At 45.4% G+C, this 17776-nt stretch overlaps 3 protein-coding genes across 6 annotated transcripts; 1 reads left to right on the top strand and 2 right to left on the bottom strand.

Annotated features, from left to right (window-relative positions):
• Positions 1-511: 511 nt before the first annotated feature.
• On the bottom strand, positions 512-3552 carry NIT1 (nitrilase 1). Of its 3 annotated transcripts, none has more exons than XM_044757678.2 (7): positions 3426-3552; positions 2703-2801; positions 2196-2450; positions 1981-2084; positions 1628-1761; positions 1332-1457; positions 512-1057 (listed from the first exon to the last, which is right to left on the bottom strand). In XM_044757678.2, exons 3-7 carry the CDS (start codon positions 2438-2440, stop codon positions 791-793), a joined length of 876 nt encoding a protein of 291 aa, XP_044613613.1. In that variant the 5' UTR covers positions 2441-2450; positions 2703-2801; positions 3426-3552; the 3' UTR covers positions 512-790. The 3 variants fall into 3 exon arrangements, with proteins under 3 accessions (XP_044613613.1, XP_014690986.1, XP_014690985.1); XM_014835500.3 differs by having other exon boundaries at positions 3358-3507; XM_014835499.3 differs by having other exon boundaries at positions 3041-3474.
• PFDN2 (prefoldin subunit 2) lies at positions 3479-14994 on the top strand. Of its 2 annotated transcripts, none has more exons than XM_014835504.2 (4): positions 3479-3614; positions 13776-13864; positions 13979-14102; positions 14688-14994. In XM_014835504.2, the coding sequence occupies exons 1-4, from the start codon at positions 3540-3542 to the stop codon at positions 14862-14864; spliced, it is 465 nt and encodes a 154-aa protein (XP_014690990.1). In that variant the 5' UTR covers positions 3479-3539; the 3' UTR covers positions 14865-14994. The 2 variants fall into 2 exon arrangements, with proteins under 2 accessions (XP_014690990.1, XP_070354212.1); XM_070498111.1 differs by lacking the exon at positions 3479-3614 and adding an exon at positions 5751-5773.
• Positions 14995-15194: 200 nt separating this feature from the next.
• On the bottom strand, positions 15195-17069 carry KLHDC9 (kelch domain containing 9). Its single transcript, XM_014835497.3, has 4 exons — positions 16458-17069; positions 16001-16160; positions 15709-15907; positions 15195-15477 (listed from the first exon to the last, which is right to left on the bottom strand). Exons 1-4 carry the CDS (start codon positions 16982-16984, stop codon positions 15311-15313), a joined length of 1053 nt encoding a protein of 350 aa, XP_014690983.1. The 5' UTR covers positions 16985-17069; the 3' UTR covers positions 15195-15310.
• Positions 17070-17776: the final 707 nt, after the last annotated feature.

The raw sequence follows: 17776 nt of genomic DNA, 5'->3' as shown, positions 1-17776 counted from the left end.
TGCCTGGTGTAGCTCCTTCTCTTCCTTTGTCAAACCCTCTTCAAAGGAGTAATAGGTAAGAGGACTAGGTCAGCCTAGTCCTCTCTCCCAACCGTAGTGTGTGTGTGTGTACACACATACACAGGGTGGATGGAGAAGTTGTTGCTAATTAAAATACACTCCCCCTAAAAAGGGGAAGGGGGAGTGTGACACTTTCCTTCCATGTTCAAGTGAAAATAAATAATGTACCCTGCAGCCCTTTCCCCTTTGCTTTCTTATGATTTGGGCAAAGGGCATCATAGGTGAAAGTGAAATAATTCAATATCAACTCCTTTCTTCTTTTTCCTTCCCCATCCTCTACCCCTACTCCCACTCCCAAGCTTGGGAGCATGGGGCTGGGATATGCACTGAGTGTTGCACTTTTATTTAGGTAGGGAGGCAAATTGAATAAGCCAGGAACACTAGAACTGGAGCCTCGTCCAGATAGTACAATACCACCTCCCTTTCAGCTCCCAAAGGAGATGACCAGACACAGACTTTATGATTATTATATTTTTTCAATGCCAGTGCTGCTCAGCCCTCAGCATAACTTCAGTTTTCGTGAAATAAACGGTAACTACATAAAATTCCACCTTTCTGAAACTGAAATCTGAGCTCAGGTGAAAGTTTCTTCTTTCCCAAGAAGCTGAGCCTGTGTTCCATCAAGAGAGTCGAGGTTCCCCAAGTGAGGGGAGCTGCGCCTGGGTCCTGCCAACAAGTCTCAGCAACGCCAGCTCACAATGGGGGTCTCAACTCACAGAAGTCAAAAGTCTTAAGACAGTGGGTGACCCAGATTGCCATAGAGATCAGGCCTGCGGTGCTGGAATACAGGCAGGTGTTGGCGCAACTGTCGCAGATAATTGAGGTCAATTCGGGCAAGGCAGAGGCCTGGTCCCTCAGAGCAGCGGGCCACCACTGTTCCCCAGGGATCCACCACCATGCTGTGGCCATAACTTGCTCTCTTCTCATGGTGGCATCCATACTGTGCTGCTGCCACTACATAGCACTGGGTTTCAATGGCTCGTGCCCGCAGCAATACCTGGGGATGAGATATGTGTTCACTTAAGTACGTGTAGGTGGTCGTGGGGAAGTGATAGGCAATGGACTTTACAGGCCAATCTACCCATTGGGACCATTCTGATAAGTGCTTACGAATGATTTATTGAGCTATTCTTTAACATATGAGTTAGGCAACAATCTGGAGAATGAGTTCTCTCACTAGGTGAGAAGGGGAAGAAAATCAACTGGTAGGGCCAAGGGAGGAGAATGCGGTTAAGAAAAGGCCTTTATGTTTTGAAGAGGTGTCCTCTTACCTCCCAGTGGGCTGGGCCTGTTATAGATCCAAAAGCTGAAGGGTAGGTAAGTATTTCTGCTCCAGCCTGAGCCAATGCCAGAGAGAGTTCGGGGAACCGCATGTCATAGCAGATAGCGAGACCAACCTGGAAAGAAAATCAGCCTACTTAGCCCCCTAATCCTGTGTGTCACAGCATCTAGTTATACCCCCGCTACCTATTCCTTAGGGCTTTCTATCATCTACTACCACGTCAAAGTATTTCTAAATCCCCTCCCTCTTGTTGTTCTCCCACTTTCATCCTTTCACAACTCCCACCTTGCCTGCTGGTGTGCTGACAGGTGACTCGAGACTGGGCCCAGGCAGGGTAGAATTGCTTTCACGCATAGGCTCCTGCCCTGGAATCTCGACGTCACACAGGTGTGTCTTCCTGTAAGTGGCCACTACTGATCCTAAAATAACAGGGAGAAGGACTACTCAGTGCTGGTGTTCTAGAAGCCCAGCTTAGTTCCTCTCCTCCCAAGGAGGAAATAGTTTATAGGCTACGACAGAAGTACAAACACCCCTAAAACCCTTGGCCAAGGAAACAGAAACAAAATAGATTTCTGGAGAATCTTAGTTTAGGCAGAAAAGCCTGGGAAGAGGCAGGCTAAAGAGTTATGAAGTCTCACCCTTGCTGTTCAGAAGCACATGACAATTGTAGATTTTCTGAGTCTGCTCCCAGTCTTGGCCACGCTCATGGAAACCACCCAAGGACAGCCAGAGTCCACATTCCCTGGGGGGAGGGGACACTGACAACTCTTCTCAAGGCTCCACCCTCATATCTGGCAATCCAGGGACACTGCCCAACAAAGAAACTACTTCTCCCTCCCACTTTCCCTGATACCTGGCAAGCTGGGTATATTCTCCCAAAAGGTTCCCATCCAGTGGCTCAGACAGGCGTAGCGTCTCTGCAGGGTCTCGTGCAATGAAGTCAAATGCCTCAGGCAGAAAAGCCAGGCAAGCGCCCAGTCTGGCAGCCTCTCGAACCAGCTCAGCACATGTTTTAAAGTTCTGCTGTTTGTCTGGTGTTGATGTTACCTGGCACACAGCCACAAGGGGCAGTTCCCAGGAGGAAGAGGAGACAGCCATGGTTCTGGGTCTGTGAATGGCATAAGCAGGACTCAGATTTCCGAGCATGTGGAAATCCAAGTTTGATGATGAGGGGCTCAAATGGGGAGGCAGGAAGGCTGGACTTCCCTTTGATTCTGCTCTTACAAGGCAGAATGACCCACCAATCAAATGTTCTGTGGATGTTTGGTACCCCAGTGTTTCCCACCATTCATTCATTTAAAAAACATTTACTGAGCATCCACTATGCACCAGGCATTGAGGACACAACAAAACACGTTACCTGGGCTGAGCACAAAGTACTGAAAGAGGAGGTATCCGGAGGCCAGGACACAAAAGAAGGGACAGGAACTGGTGAGGAGGCCTGATGATGAAGCCCAGCCTGAGGAAGATGAGAAATCAGGAAACCAACCCCTCCTTCAAGTAAAAAATCTCTCCGATTTTCTGACTTCTCTTTTCATACTGTGAGGCTAAATCAGGGCCCTGCCAGTAAAAACCCCAAGTCTTCAAAACACTCTTTACTATAAATAATTGTGGGCTACAGGGAGAGATCATAAAGTGGGAAGATGGAGGAAGGGGGTCTGCTGGGCACCTGAATACCGCGACTTCTAGTGATCTTACATTAGCCTGAAGCCCCGTTCCTCTGCCAAACGTTTCTGCAGTTCAAAAGTCATCTCCGAGAAACTTCCTTGGTTTTCCCAGCCTCTCTTCTTGACCCTGCACTTGCACAGCTTTACTGACTCAAAGCATATTTCCCTCCTTAGACCACAATCTCTGAGGGGAAGTTCACCCTCGTTCCCCACCACCCCATGGTGGGCAGGGGACACTGGCACCCGAATCCCAAGCCGCTCCCCCACTCTCTAGTTAACCCGTCCTTCCCCGCCTCTCAGGGGTAGCGTCTCTGTTGCACAAGTTAAAGCACCACAGGCGGAATTCACCGCGGCCAGCGGGATAGGGAGTAGGTCCTACATGAAGGGACAGCCAAAACCATCCGCAGGATCCGAACCGAAAAGCGGCCTGGAAGCAGAGGCCCGGGGCGAGTGGGCGGTAACTCCGAGACCGGACGTGACGCAAGGCGGGGGCTGAGCTGCGCAGGCCGGAAGCCCAGCAGGCGGCGAAGATGGCGGAGAGCAGCGGTCGCGCCGGCAAGAGCAGCGGGAGCGGCGCCGGGAAGGGGGCGGTGTCTGCAGAGCAGGTGAGGCGCGGAGAACGCGAAGGAGGCCAACCCGGCTGGGTCCGGAGTCGATGCAAGAAGAGCGGGGAGTCCGGGGCTGGTGCAGGCCTTGACTCCAGTCCCACATTTGCGTGGCCGCCCAGAGAGGGGAGGGTCCTTGGAGAAGCTAGCCGAACCCCCGGGGAGAGAGTAGGCTGGTTGGTAGGCGAAAGCCACGCCCCCCTTGGGGTGGTGGCTGAGCGTCGGGGAGAGCAAAGCCCCAAGATGCAGGGTCTGGGAGGATGCACAGGTCTGAGGGGAGATGGGTGGTCGCTTTCTCCACCTCTCCACACCCTCACACAGGGTATGAATGGCTGGGCGAGGCAGCTCGTAACGAATCTCAGAGTATTAGTCAGCGGGCTGGTCGTGTAGTTTGCTACGTGACCCTGAAACCACGTTGACAATCGCGGGCACTCTGCAGAGCCACGTGACTCACATACTCGATCTGTCTAGTGTTCCATACTATTTTGATTTGGGAGTCATTATTAGATTGAATTTCTTTAGAGACCAGACACCCTTTTTTAATTTTTTACACCCGAGTTTGCATTTCCCCCAGTGCCTAGCATCGAGAAATGTTTGATAAATTAATTAGAAAGCCCTTTGTGGCTTGGGAAACCATGGTTTGCTAATAGTGGGGCTAGTGTTTAATAGAGGTGGGAAGAAATCTACGTAATAGAAAGAAAAACAGTTGAACAACAGCTCTTTTAGTTACAGTTTCATTTACCAGTTGTGACGGTTATTACGGGCAAAGGTATCTGCATAAAGATTTTTCACACTGACCTATGCAATCAAAGAGCTCATAGTCTGGTGGGGAAAATAAGACATACAAAGTGCTAATATGAGGCAGAAGATAAGTGTCCTAAGAGAGTTATAAAGTGCTGTGGGATTTGGGGGAGGGAGAAGAGAGAGTTTCTGACTTAAGGGAAAAAAGAGAAGTGAGAAGGAACCTAATACTTTTTGAGGGTCTACCATGTGCCAGGCACTCTGGTGGGTACAGGGAAATAGATAAATGAAATAGACTTTGTTTTCAAGTTGGCTCACAGACTCATTTGAGAAAAGACAAAGCAAACAATAAGCTGTATAGTGTTACACACAGGCCCTTTTATGGCAGCTAAAGGAGGAGCGCTTAACTAAGCCCGAGCTTATGAGATTTGGGGCATAGATGGGAAAGAAACCTGTGGTATAGTGGGGTGGCCAAGAGCATAGGTTCACTGGGGTCGGACAGACCTGTGTTTGAATCACATTTCTCCTGTTTACTATCTACAGATGACCTCCTGTGGGTTATTTGTTTTGGCCTTCCCCTCCTGTAAAAGCGTAATGGTACCTACCTCATCACTGCATTTGATTATTAGACAAGACAATGCATGCACAGTGTGTTGCACGGTGACTGGAATATACTATGTGTTTAATAAAGGCTAGTTAGTTTGTTTTCTAGAGGAAATAATCCTTCAGCTCAATTCTCAAGGATAAGAGAAGTTAGTCAAGCAAAGAGGGAAGTGAAGGATTTTCTAGCTGGAGAGAATAATGTGTTTAAAAGCACCAAGGCGTGAAACTGCCTGACATGTTTGGGCCACAGGTGGATGTAAAGTTTAGGATGGACTACAAGACTTAAATCTGGAGAAAAACAGATAAAAGAGGAATCTAGGATCTCGCAGGTTTTTGTCTTTGATAGATGCTGGTGTCATAGGGAATGTAGGAATATGGGCAAGTTTAGGGGGAAAATAAGTTTATTTTAGGATTTTGAGTTAGGATTTCTTGTGGGACATCCAGGTAGAGACCTTGGTAGGCAGTTTGATTTATAAATCTTGAGTTACAGAAAGAAATCTGAGTTGGAGATACAGATTAGAGATTTATGAGTTTATTGCTGGTAGATGAAACCCTGGTTGTGGAGGAAATCATCTAGGATTTGTACAGAAAGTGAAAAAAGAAGCAGAACGAGGGTGGAACCAATATTTAAGGGGTTAAAGGAAGAGAGCCCTCAGAGAGACTGAGGAGATGTGATAATTGAGTTCTGAGGCTGTTCCTTGCTTAACATTCTCTGGCCTTTGTGTTTGTGTTCCAGAGAGAACACTGGATAAAAATACAAGATTTATCACTGCTGCAAATTTGAGCCACATATGTCCCTTATAAATAAGATGGAAGTGAGTAACACATTGTGCTAGGCACTTTACTTGTTTTATCTTCTGTTATTTAATTACTGCCATTTGAAGTAGGTTGTGTTGTCCTCCCTTTATAGATAAGGACATTTGAGTTTCAGAGGCTTTAGTTAATTTACCTAAAGTCAGTAACTGGAAGAGCAGGGCTTTTAATTGAGGGACTTGAGGATCAGACCTATTTTTTCCACTTATACTATGATCATATTAGAGATATTTGGGCTGAGCCTGAGGATTGGATAGATTTGAACAGGCGGCAATGGAAATAGAATGTAGGGAATAGGGTAGGAAGAGGAGAGCCAGGGAAAGCTTACCTTGACACGAAGTGCAGTGACTGTTAAATTTGTTTAGCTAAATCATGAGGTGTAAGTCAGAAAGATATGGTCCTTAAAGCAAGCTGAGTCTTTGTATAGCAGAGAATTTAGGACTTTTTAATGTAAGCAGTGAGGGAGTCACAGAAGGATATATATCATACTATGGATTTTTTCCCCATTACATACAATAATACGTGTTCATTGTAGACAATATGGAATACCCAGGAAAAAGTACAAAATAAAAAGTAAAAAACAAAAGAAATAAATTAGCCATGATGGTACTAGTAGTATCCAGAGATAGTATATCGTTTGAGAGGTTCCCCCCTCGTTTATGTTTGTGTGTGTGTGTGTGTGTGTGTAGATGGAAACAGAGGACATGTGTATTTTGTATATTTATATATTTTATAAAATTAGTATTATACGGTATGTACTGTTGTGTAATCTTTTTAAAGCTAATAATATATCATGAACACTTTTCTGTGTCATCCAAGTGTTAGGAAAATTAAATTAGCAGCAGTGTATAGGATGGATTTGGAGAGTCCAAAAATAGGGAGATAATTTAGAAGACTATTGCAGTAGCTCAGACAAGAGGTAATGAAGGCCTGAACTAGGGTGATGTCAGTGAGCCTAAGAAAAATTGCTGATGCAGTCAGTTTGGTAGTTGATGGGATAAGGATGTGTTCAAAGATGAAACCAGGGTTTCCTACCGGGGGGCTAAAGTGGTGTCATTAGCAGAAATAGGGGAGACAAGAAGAGGAACAGTTAAAACAAGGTAAAAGATGATCAGTTCAGCTTTGAATGTCCTGAATTTAAGGTATCTATAGGACATTTACGTGGAAATGTTCTGTAGTAATAGCAGCTACTATTTATTTATTGACAGCTTGTTAAATGCTGGATGTTATCCTAAGCCCTTGATGTAATTAATTAATCCTCACAACATCCTATGAGACAGATATTATCTCTACTTTATTGGTAAAGAAACTTAGAGTCAAAAAAGAAGTAACTTGCTCATGGTCAGACTTTGAAGCCATTTCTGTCTGACTCTGAAGCTCCTTCCTCTAACTTGGAAATTGGGTTTAGAATTTCTGAGGAGGTTTGGGTTTGCAGGCAATTAGAATAAAGGCAATTGTTGAAACCATAGAAATAGCTAAGAATACCAATTGAAATAGTGTAGGTAGTAAAGGGAGAAATACTATGAACAGAATCTTAGATCCTGTCTCCACTGTAGAGGTGAGAGGAAAAACTTCCAGAAAAGAGAAAGGAGAGTTGAAAGGGTTAAGAGAACCAGAGAACTGAAGGGTCCTGGAAACTAAAGGAGGGTAGAGGACCTACACTGTATCAAGCACTTGACATATTATCTCACTTTAGTTCTCATTGTTACCCTGTGGCAGTGGTTCTCAGCCTGGTGTGGTTTTGCCCCCTAGGAAACATTTGGCAATGCCTGGAGACACTTTGGTTGTCACAAGTAGGAGTTGTTACTGGCTTTTAGTGGGTAGAAGCCAGGGATGTTGCTAAACATCCTGTGATGCACAGGAACAGCCCCCCACAACAAAGAATTATCCAGCCCAAAATATCAGTGGTGCTGATGTCGAGAAACCCTCTCTATGGTATATTAGCTCCATTTCATAAATGAAGAAACCAAGAGAAGTTAAATAACTCAATTATATAGCAGGTAAATGGCAAAACTAGGGTTTGAACCCAGGTCAGACTCTAAAGTTTGGGCTCTTTCCCCCATACCATGTTGCTACTTAAAGGAAGAATATTTCAAGAAGTAGATTAGGGGCTGGCCCCCTGGCCGAGTGGTTAAGTTCGTGTGCTCCGCTGTAGGAGGCCCAGTGTTTCGTCAGTTCGAATCCTGGGTGCAGACATGGCACTGCTCATCAAACCACGCTGAGGCGGCATCCCACATGCCACAACTGGAAGGACCACAACTAAGAATATACAACTATGTACCAGGGGGCTTTGGGGAGAAAAAGGAAAAAAATAAAAAATCTTTAGAAAAAAAAAAAAGAAGTAGATTAAAGATTGAGAAAAGCTCGTTGGATTATGCAATTAGGTAGGAGGCCATTCATGATCCTTGAGAAATAGTTTAATAACTAATAATAGTTTAATAACTGGTATAGACAGAAGACAATTAGAAGGGAATTTAAAGTGGGTTGGGAGTCAATGAGAGGTAAGGAAGCAGAGGCAGAGAGTATAGCTCAGTCCTAAAAACATTTGATGAAGAAAAGGGATGAGAACCATTGTTTGATGGAATACTGGATGGAGTAGTAAGGTCAAAGATTTTAGAGTGGAGTATGTTTGTCAGAAAGGGGGCACTGAGCTGAAAAGAAGATATTTAAGTGGAGCAATACCCCAGAAAGTCTTTTTCCAGATGCATCCTATCATAATTCTCTACCTCTTCTATTCTTCCATTGAACCCAATAAGAGTAAATATCATGTAGGTAAGAAGGCCAAAGGACGTTTTGGGGATCAAGGTAATAATTGTAGATTTTTCCTGAAGTTATCCAAACTATATGGTATAGATTAAACAAAAAAGGAAGAAAACAGGAAAATAAGTCAAATGGAAACAGTTTGACTTTTATAAGAGATTATCTATGACAGCCATGAGTAAGACATCAATAGAAGTGGATTCTTAGAGTTAGACAAACCTGGGTACCATTACCAGTGCTGCAGTTCACTGTTATTTTACTCCCCAACCCCACAACCAGCCTTGGTCTCCCAATGTATAAAATGAAGTGACGTGTCTTATAATAATGTTTGTTTGTTTTAGAATTAAATGAGATAGAGTCTAACACAGTGCCTGGCACATAAAGTGTTCCTTTACTATACAAACTATGGAAGAAAGGCAGATTATTGTAGGACTATGAAAGAAACAGGTATTTAAAAAGAGGTTGTATTTGCATATTTAAAATTTTCAAAGATTAGAAGGCAGGCTGCATGATGGAAAATAAGGAACACAATATAAGTAGAAAAGATTTTCTATCAAAAAATTTAAGGAATTGCTAGGCATTTATATGTGAGCACATAGAAGGGGATAACATATGGGAGTAGGGGATGGCTAGAACTGCTTTCTAGAAGAATCTGAGTTGAAACCTGAGGAAGGAAATAGAGTTAGGCAGAGAAGAATGGAATGAGAGAGGTTTGGAAAAGTGTACTGGGTGGCATGAAGATTGTATGCAAATGCATGATGATTAGGGGAATTATAAGTGGTTTAAGACAGCAGGAGTGCTGAGAGTAAGAGGTGGAGGGAAGGCCTGATCGGGAGAAGTCATCAGGGACCAGGTCTTTACAGGACTTTGTTCTGCTGTGTTGAGTTTGGATTTTATCCTTATGTGAACGGTAGGAACCACTGAAGTTTCAGGCATAGGAATAATATGGTTAGATTTCAGTTTTAAGTCACTTGTGCCACAGTGTTGGGAATGGATTGAAGGAGGCAGATCTGGAGGCAGTGTGGACCTCAGCTAGGAGGACATAATAGTAAAGGGGAGAAAGGAGAGTGAGATAGAAGTGGGTGGTTTGAGGTATTTAGCAGATGTGACTTAAAGATTAATTGGATGTGGATAGTGAGTCAAGAATGATTCCAAGGTTTCTGGAGTTAAGATCTCTCCCAACTCTAAAAATGATTAAATTAACAAAAATAATAAAAGCTGTCATTAGGGCTCTGGGGAAACAGGTACAATCATGACATTGCTGGTAGCACTGTAAATTCATCTGGTCATCTTGGAGAGCTTTATAGCAACCTGCAATAGAAGCTATAATAATAAACTTTGACTCATTAATCTCACTTTTGAAAATATGATTCAAGAAATATGGCTATCATTTTTGTACTGTTCTTCCAGATACTAAAAATCAGTGCTATTTATTACAGAAAAGTTGGAAACAGCCTAAATGTCCCAATAACAGAGGAATAGTTAGACAGTTTTAAAAAATATATGAATAGCGTATGAATATTATAGCCTTAAAAATAAGAAAACTGGGGCCAGCCCTGTGGCATAGTGGTTCAGTTCAGCGTGCTCCACTTCATTGGCCTGGGTGCACAGGTTTGGATCCCAGGTGTGGACCTATACCACTCGTCAGCCATGCTGAGGTGGTCACCCACATAGAAAGTGGAGGAAGATTGGCATAGATGTTAGCTCAGGGCTAATCTTCCTCAGCAAAGAAAGAAAGAAAACCATGTCTTGCAGATGAATTGATAAAGCAAATGTGACACACACACACACACACACACACACACAGGAATATTATTCAGCCATAGAAGAGGAAATCTTGCCACTTGTGACAACCTGGATGAGCCTTGAGGGCATTATGTTAAGTGAAAATAAGTGAGAGAAAGACAAATACTATATTCTCTCATTTATATATGGACTCTAAAAACTGGACTCATAGAAACAGAGAGTAGATTGGTGGTTGCTTGGGCAGGGGTGGGGGGGATGAGTGATGGTGGTCAAAGGGTACAATCTTGCAGTTATAAGATGAATAAGCCCTGGGGACCTAATGTACATCATGGTGAGTATAGTTAACAATACTGTGTTGTATACTTGAAAGTTGCCAAGAGAATAGATCTTAAAAGTTCTCCCCACAAAAAAAACAGTTAACTGTGAGGTGCTGGATGTGTTAACTAACTTTATTGTGGTAATCATTTTGCACTTTATACATATATCAAATTGTAACATTGTATACCTTAAACTTATACAATGTCTTATGTCAATTATATATCTCAATAAAGCTGGAAAAAAAATGTCCTGTATAAAATTGTTTGTATATGCCATTTATGAGAATGTAAAGAGCTCTGTATAAGTTGCACGGATTGAAGTTACTTTCGAATAGGGTAAATAGTTGGTATTTTAATCTAGTTGAATTCTTTTTCAATAGGGATGTTTACATGTAAGATGATGATTTAATAGGGGCTGAGAGAATCAACACTGTCTGGCCATCCGTGCTCACGCCAGACAACTTTAGGAGAACAAGGAATAAGGGAAAGGGAAAGAAAGTTGGGTCTAGCTGTGGGGGAGAAGACCATTAGAAAAGTTGTATTTTAAGAGGAAAAATGTGGGAATAGATCACAGCCTCTTTGTCTTTATTACCTGGCAGACTTCAGACATGACAGGTGTTAATATCAGATTATTTTGCATTTAACTTAGTTAGGTTGCAGTTAGCTGCTAAGAGATTTCATTTCCTTTAAGTGCATGAGTGGCTGAAATTTTCCATGATAACTGTGGATAGTTCATACATTTCACTAGATTTATTTTAGTTTGGTATTTGATTAAAAGTTCCTAAACCAAACTAAGAGGAAATAGGGGTTGTTAATTAGCAAGAATGTTTGAAGAAAAGTTGGAATTTAAAGAAAATCTCTTTTTGCCTTTAGTTGTGTTAAATTGGTGGTTGAAAAGTAGATTCCTACTAATTACTAAGGAAAATAAGTTCAGGCCTCAGAAATTTTAGACAGTTAAACTCATCTCACTGACGTATTTAATAACATACATCCAGAGAGTGAGTGGGTCATCTGGGCTCTAGAAGAACATCTAGAATCTGGTTTATTCATGGAATTTTCTCAGATGAAATTATTTTGATCAGTAACATTGACAGTGGAGAAAAAGCTAACTATAAATGGAATAGCTTTGGTATAGGCAATGAACGTGAAAGAAAAACAGCCTGTAGATGACTGAGATTTCCGAGGCATTTGTGGAAATGAGTGGGTGAGATTCCCAAGGCATTTGTTGAAATGAGTAGGTGAAAGTAGGTTGAAAAGATGATGGATGGGAGAAGGAAGCAAGTTGCTAGAATGAGAAGTTCCTAGCCAAGTTTATTCTTTGGTTTATTGGGCTGTAGAATGGATATCGGGGTGGTACACATCAGCCATTTGGGTTATATTAGCTATATATGAACCTTGCAGAGAGAGAGCTAGAGATAAGGGACCCTGGTAAAGATGAGGTGGTTAGTCGTCAATGGCAGTGAGACTGGAGATGATGTAAATGAGAGTGAGAGATTTGGCCTGGTTTGGATGGATGGGCCCACTGCTCTCAGCTGACCAGGAGGGTCCAAAGGGGCACTTCTGGGTTTGGAGAGAAGGCCATGATAGTAATTAATGTACTTCACTCCTTACAAAGCTGTTTCACACTAATTAGTTCAAGTGATACAACAGCCCTATGAAGTAGGTATCGTTATCTGCTTTTCACAGGTGAGAAAAAATCTGAGGCCTGGCCCTCACTCCAGTGAGCATGTAATTGTTCTGAGGCTCCACTATTTGTGTTCAAAATGCTCCCTTGGTGATTCTAACATGTAGCCAGGGTTGAGAACCATACGGTTAAATGTCTGTCCAAGGCCATAAAGCCAATATGTGGCAGAGACAAAACTTGAAACTTGGTCTTTCGTCTCTGAGCCTTATGTTTTTCTTTCCTTTTTACCCCCAACCCCCTACCCCCCAATTTTCTTTCCTCATTATATCTCCTACCTTTCATCTGATACTTCTTTCCAAATACAGTCATCAGGGCCTTACACTGGAAGTGATGGTGGTGGTCATATTTGTACCCAGTCTGGTTTTCACACGGTGTTCTCTGCTCAGTTTCTGGGGAACAAGAAGCTGGTAGTAATCACTTCTCTGGGCCTTTACATATGTTATTTCTTAAAGATTTTATTTTTATTTTTCTCCCCAAAGCCCCCCGGTACATAGTTGTGTATTTTTAGTTGTGGGTCCTTCTAGTTGTGGCATGTGGGATGCTGCCTCGGCATGGCTTGATGAGTGGTGCCATGTCCGCACCCAGGGTTCGATCTGGCGAAACCCTAGACCACCGAAGCAGAGCGCGTGAACTTAACCACTCAGCCACGGGGCCGGCCCCAACATATGTTATTTCTTGTGCCTCTTGCACACCACTCGCCTGCCCCCAGTTTTTCATCCTTCAGTCTTCATTTAAAGCATTATCTCTGAGAGAGGCTCTATCAGTTAGGTTTTATAGGCTATAGAAACTGACTCTGGGCAACTTATTATTTTTTTAAAGGAGTGTTTTAGAAGGATAGTCGGTAGGTCACAGAATTGAACACAATGAAAAGAAAAATAACTAGGCCACACAAAGTTCAAGAACTGGGGTAGCTTTGGGGATTTCAGCAATAGGAATGGAGGATTGTCTCTATAGGACGACTAGGCATCTTACCTCCAACCACCTTCTCTGTACCTGTTTATCTCTACCCAAAATTCAGTTCCTGTAGAAAGACTATAGTACAGAATAGGTCACCGCCCCTGTGGTCCAGGAGCAAGGGTCCTGTGATTAGTCGCTCCACAAGAACGCTACTGAGTTAAGGAGGGGCAGTTCCCCAATGGAGGGATGCTGGGCAGACCCAAACAAGAGTTACTTATTACAAAACCTTTCCTGACAGCCCTCTTTACCTGCAAGTCTAAGCTCCCCGTAGGTGCTCCGGGAGCTCTCCACACCCATCCCTATATTACAAATGCCTGTTTCTCACCAAACTAAGCTGCAAGATGGCCTAGCAAGTATCTCACCACCTAGAAGGCACTCTGTTGGGTGAATGGAATTCCAGACAGATGTAAGTTAGAAATTGCAAACTTGTAGGTGTCCACCTACTGCATCTTTGTAAAGCCTGCCATCCTATGTCATATCTTGACTTTCTGCCATTTCCACTGTCCCCTCTCTCACCTCATCTCTTTCTCACTTTCTTAGGTAATCGCTGGCTTCAACCGCCTTCGGCAGGAACAACGGGGCCTGGCATCCAAAGCAGCTGAGCTGGAGATGGAGTTGAATGAGCACAGGTGAGGAAGCCAGGAGACGCAGACAACAGGAGAGTTGGATGGGCCATTTTGTAAGGGAGGGTTGCAGTAGTGTGGGACTGAACTCTCAGATCCTGCCTTGTCCTGCTACCCCAGCCTAGTGATCGATACGCTGAAGGAGGTAGATGAAACCCGCAAGTGCTACCGCATGGTTGGAGGAGTGCTGGTGGAGCGGACTGTCAAAGAGGTGCTGCCTGCCTTGGAGAACAACAAGGAGCAGGTGAGCAAGAATCCCCGCATGGAAGCTCTGAGCAACAAAGGGGTAAGGAGGCCATGGATTTAGGGAATATGGTGGAGGAAAGTCTGCGTAGGAACTCACGTTGAAGACAGCGTAAATAGTCTGTTAGCTTATGTTCTTTATGCTATGCTAAGCCTAACTCCTTAGACAAGAGGTATTGCTGGCTGTATGCCTCTTTCCATGGGCTCTGTGACTGGCTGATTTGGGGGAGGGGAGGTGCTTAAAGCAGTGTTTCTCATGGTGTAGTCCTTGGATACTTGCATCCAAGTCACCTGGAGGACTAATTTAAAATGCAGCTTCTTGGACCCACTGATTCAGAACCTTTGTGGACGGGGCCCATGAACTAGCAGTAAAATAAGCAGCCCAGGTGATTCTTACGTACACTAAAGGTTATAAACTATTGTGTTTGACAAAGGAATAATTTTAGTCTGGGCTCTACTATTAATACTTGGTTAAGGGTGAGGTTGGAGGTATCGTCTGTCCTTCACTTCCCCCATCTGTAGTCCATACCAGGTTGGGGGAGGGAGTCCTGAAATCCTTACATAATCCCTGTCGCTTGCCCTCTAGATACAGAAGATCATTGAGACACTGACACAGCAGCTTCAGGCAAAGGGAAAAGAACTAAATGAATTCCGGGAAAAGCACAACATTCGTCTCATGGGGGAAGACGAGAAGCCAGCAGCCAAGGAAAACTCAGAAGGGGCTGGGGCTAAGGCCGGCTCAGCTGGAGTGTTGGTCTCCTAGGGACCAAGGCCTTTGCATTTTTTTTACCCCGACTCCCATTTCTTCTAATTTCTCTTTATTGTTATTATTATTATTTTCTCTGCTATTGTAATATTTTTTTGTTAATTAAATGTTTTGGTCAGAATGCTTAGCTCTAGCCTGAAGCTTTCTCCCAATATTAGGGGTGGTATTTGCATGAAGCAAGGAAAAGAATATGATTTGTGGGTTTTGGTTCCATCAGTTTAATGGCTCACAATATCAGAGGAGGTCCCAGGTTTTTTACTTAACCTTGCAAATAAAAATGTGTCTACTTATTTATTGCCCTCCCCCAAAAAGATTCAAAGGCAAATGTTAACTCTCAGACTGAAATTTAATAAGCATTTGAAATGAGGCAGATAGCTCTGGTGATAATACCTTATGAGTTTGCAAGAAAATAGAGACTTGGCAGTGTGTCTTGGCACCATTCTTTAGATAAAGAGGTCCAGGATGCAAACCTGTGGACTCGCTGTCCTGCCATCCTCACCAAACCCCCCAACCAGGTAAAGCTGATCATTCCAAAGGCAGGTCCGATGGCCCACGCGTTTCAGCCCATGGTCTGCACAGGGGAAGTGGAACCACAGAGAAGGAGACTTGCCTGTTGGGTAAGGGCAAAGGGTAGTTATTGAGGTAGTATCACATCGGCACCCGTGGGGCTCTTATTTTCTCATTTGATTTGTGGGCCTGATCAAAATTTAATATTCTGCATATTCCTTTCACTTGTCAACTAATTCTTCCTCCTCTCTACCCCATCACTCCATTCTCTTTCTGTCTATAGTCTTCTATCTTCCCACCTTTTCCCCTCCTCAACCATTAAGCCGGCTCTCACGGGTATCATAGATGTAGAGGTCATTGCAGATGGTGTCTCTAGCTCTGGTCAGAGTTTCTCCACCAAACAGCACAGCAAATGGCCCCACCACAGAACATGAGTGATGCCGTAGTCCCCGAGGCCCCTGCTGGGACCCCTGCCCACTGCTCACAAGCCTTCCAAGCTGTTCCACCAAACGGGGGGCAACAGGTGGTTCCTCCTTGGGGGAGAAAGAAGGGATCGTCTGGATGGATTTGGGCATCACAAGTTTAGCCCCCTTCCCACCCTTAAGCAAGATGCGAGTAGATCATACCTTAATCTTCCCGTGACTCCAATGCCCAGCTACTTCTGGTTCCCCTGAGTCGCAACCCCCAAAAAGCAATAGCTGGTGACCTGCGTGGGGCCCAGGAGTTTGGAGCAGGGCAGCACAATGACCTGAGCGTGAGACTGTGTGGCAGCCTTCTTCCTTGTAGCTGTGGATATGCAGAAATTCAGGCCTGAGTTGGGTTTTCTGGAAAATGTAAGTGCTGTCCTACTTCCCTCGCTCCCCTAACAAGGCTAGAGAGGACGCATGGGACAGTGCGATAAGTCAGATGAGAGGGAGGGTAATATTGGTAGAGAGTTCACCTATCTTAGACATGGTAGATTCCCAGGGTAAGAGGATGCTAGGGTGACGAAGTGGATAAATGGCCTGCGAAATTGTTTAGCCTTTGCTTTTCCAGAATGTAGATGAAGGGAGGGTGAAAAGTTTTGGGCAGGGGATGCCATACCAATAGGTGCGGGCGCTGGGGTCCAGCCTTAACGTGTAGATGCTTCCATAGCGACGCTGAGTTCGGGTCCCTCCCTCCCGGCCTGCCACCCGCAGCTCTCGGTCGGAGAGGCGGGTACAAGTGTGACTACTGAGGCCGGCAGGGGGGCAGTTGCCAGGGGCTGCGGTCCACGCCTCCCACACCCCGCGGTCCGTGTCCAGGGCAGCCACTGTGGCCACGCGCCGCGACCCGTCCCAGCCGCCCACCACGCAGAGCCAGCGCCCGCCCACGGGCACCGAGTCGTGATGGCTGCGCCTCAGGCCGCCACAGACTCCCACCTGCACCGCCTGGCCCGCAGCCGGATCGAAGACCACCGTATCACTGCTCGGCTCTCTCGCCCCTCCGGCTAGGATACCCCCCACCAGATAGAACTGTCCCCGCAGTTCGGTGCAGGAGTGGAAGGCCCGGGCAAGAAGCGCGTCCCGAGCCACCGGCCGCCAGGTCCAGCCCGAGGCCCCCGCCCCACCGGGGGACGCCGCCACCGCCATGGGGCGGGCAACCCGGGGCGCGCCCCTACACGGGGGCCAGGCCCCGCCCCTTCCGCAGGCCGCCCTGGGAACCGCCCCTCGCGGAAGCCCGCCCCGGTCCCCACCTCAAGCCACCGCTTCGCTCCACCGTCGCCCGGCAACCACTGCAGCGGCTGCCGCGCGACCGCTGCAAACTGCAGGTCGCAAAGCACCGGTTACCGTGGAGACAGGAGACCTGGATAGCTACCAGAATCGTAAAATGTTGTCACCGGAGGCAGGAGCTGTGCGAGGTCAACAAAAATACTGAAAGATTGTTAACCTCGCAAAGTCCGATGACAGCCAGTTCCTCAGAAGGGTCCCTTCTAAGCTGGGAACTGTTTTAGAATGATGACGTTTGAGGTGCAGATGTTGCTCTGCTGGGGGAGGTGAGGGACCTTGTCCTTTGGCTTCGGCGGCGTTTCTAATTCGTACTGACCTCCCCAGGGATGAGCTAGGAAGGAGAGACGATAGGCAGAGTGAAAGTTGACGGAGAACTGGCCTTGGGGTTTTGCTCCCAACTATACTCCTGACTCTCAAAGTGACTGTTTCTCTAGGCCTCCTCAGCTTTCTCATTTATAAAATGTGCTGTTGGTTTATCCCTAGGTGTCTTCCAGACGGTCATTCCGTGAAAGGCTTGAAGGTCCTGATTGATTGGGTGGGAAGGTCCTTTCCGCTCTGGCCACTAGAGGGTGGTAGAACCCAGTCTCTCGGGGCACATTGTAATTGTGCGTGTGGTTGGGTTGGGGGTGAGGGGAAATACCTAAGGCGAACCTT

This window comes from Equus asinus, chromosome 25, assembly GCF_041296235.1.
Source record: "Equus asinus isolate D_3611 breed Donkey chromosome 25, EquAss-T2T_v2, whole genome shotgun sequence".
In the NCBI taxonomy this organism is placed as follows: domain Eukaryota; kingdom Metazoa; phylum Chordata; class Mammalia; order Perissodactyla; family Equidae; genus Equus; species Equus asinus.
This window is presented reverse-complemented; position numbering and strand designations above follow the sequence as displayed.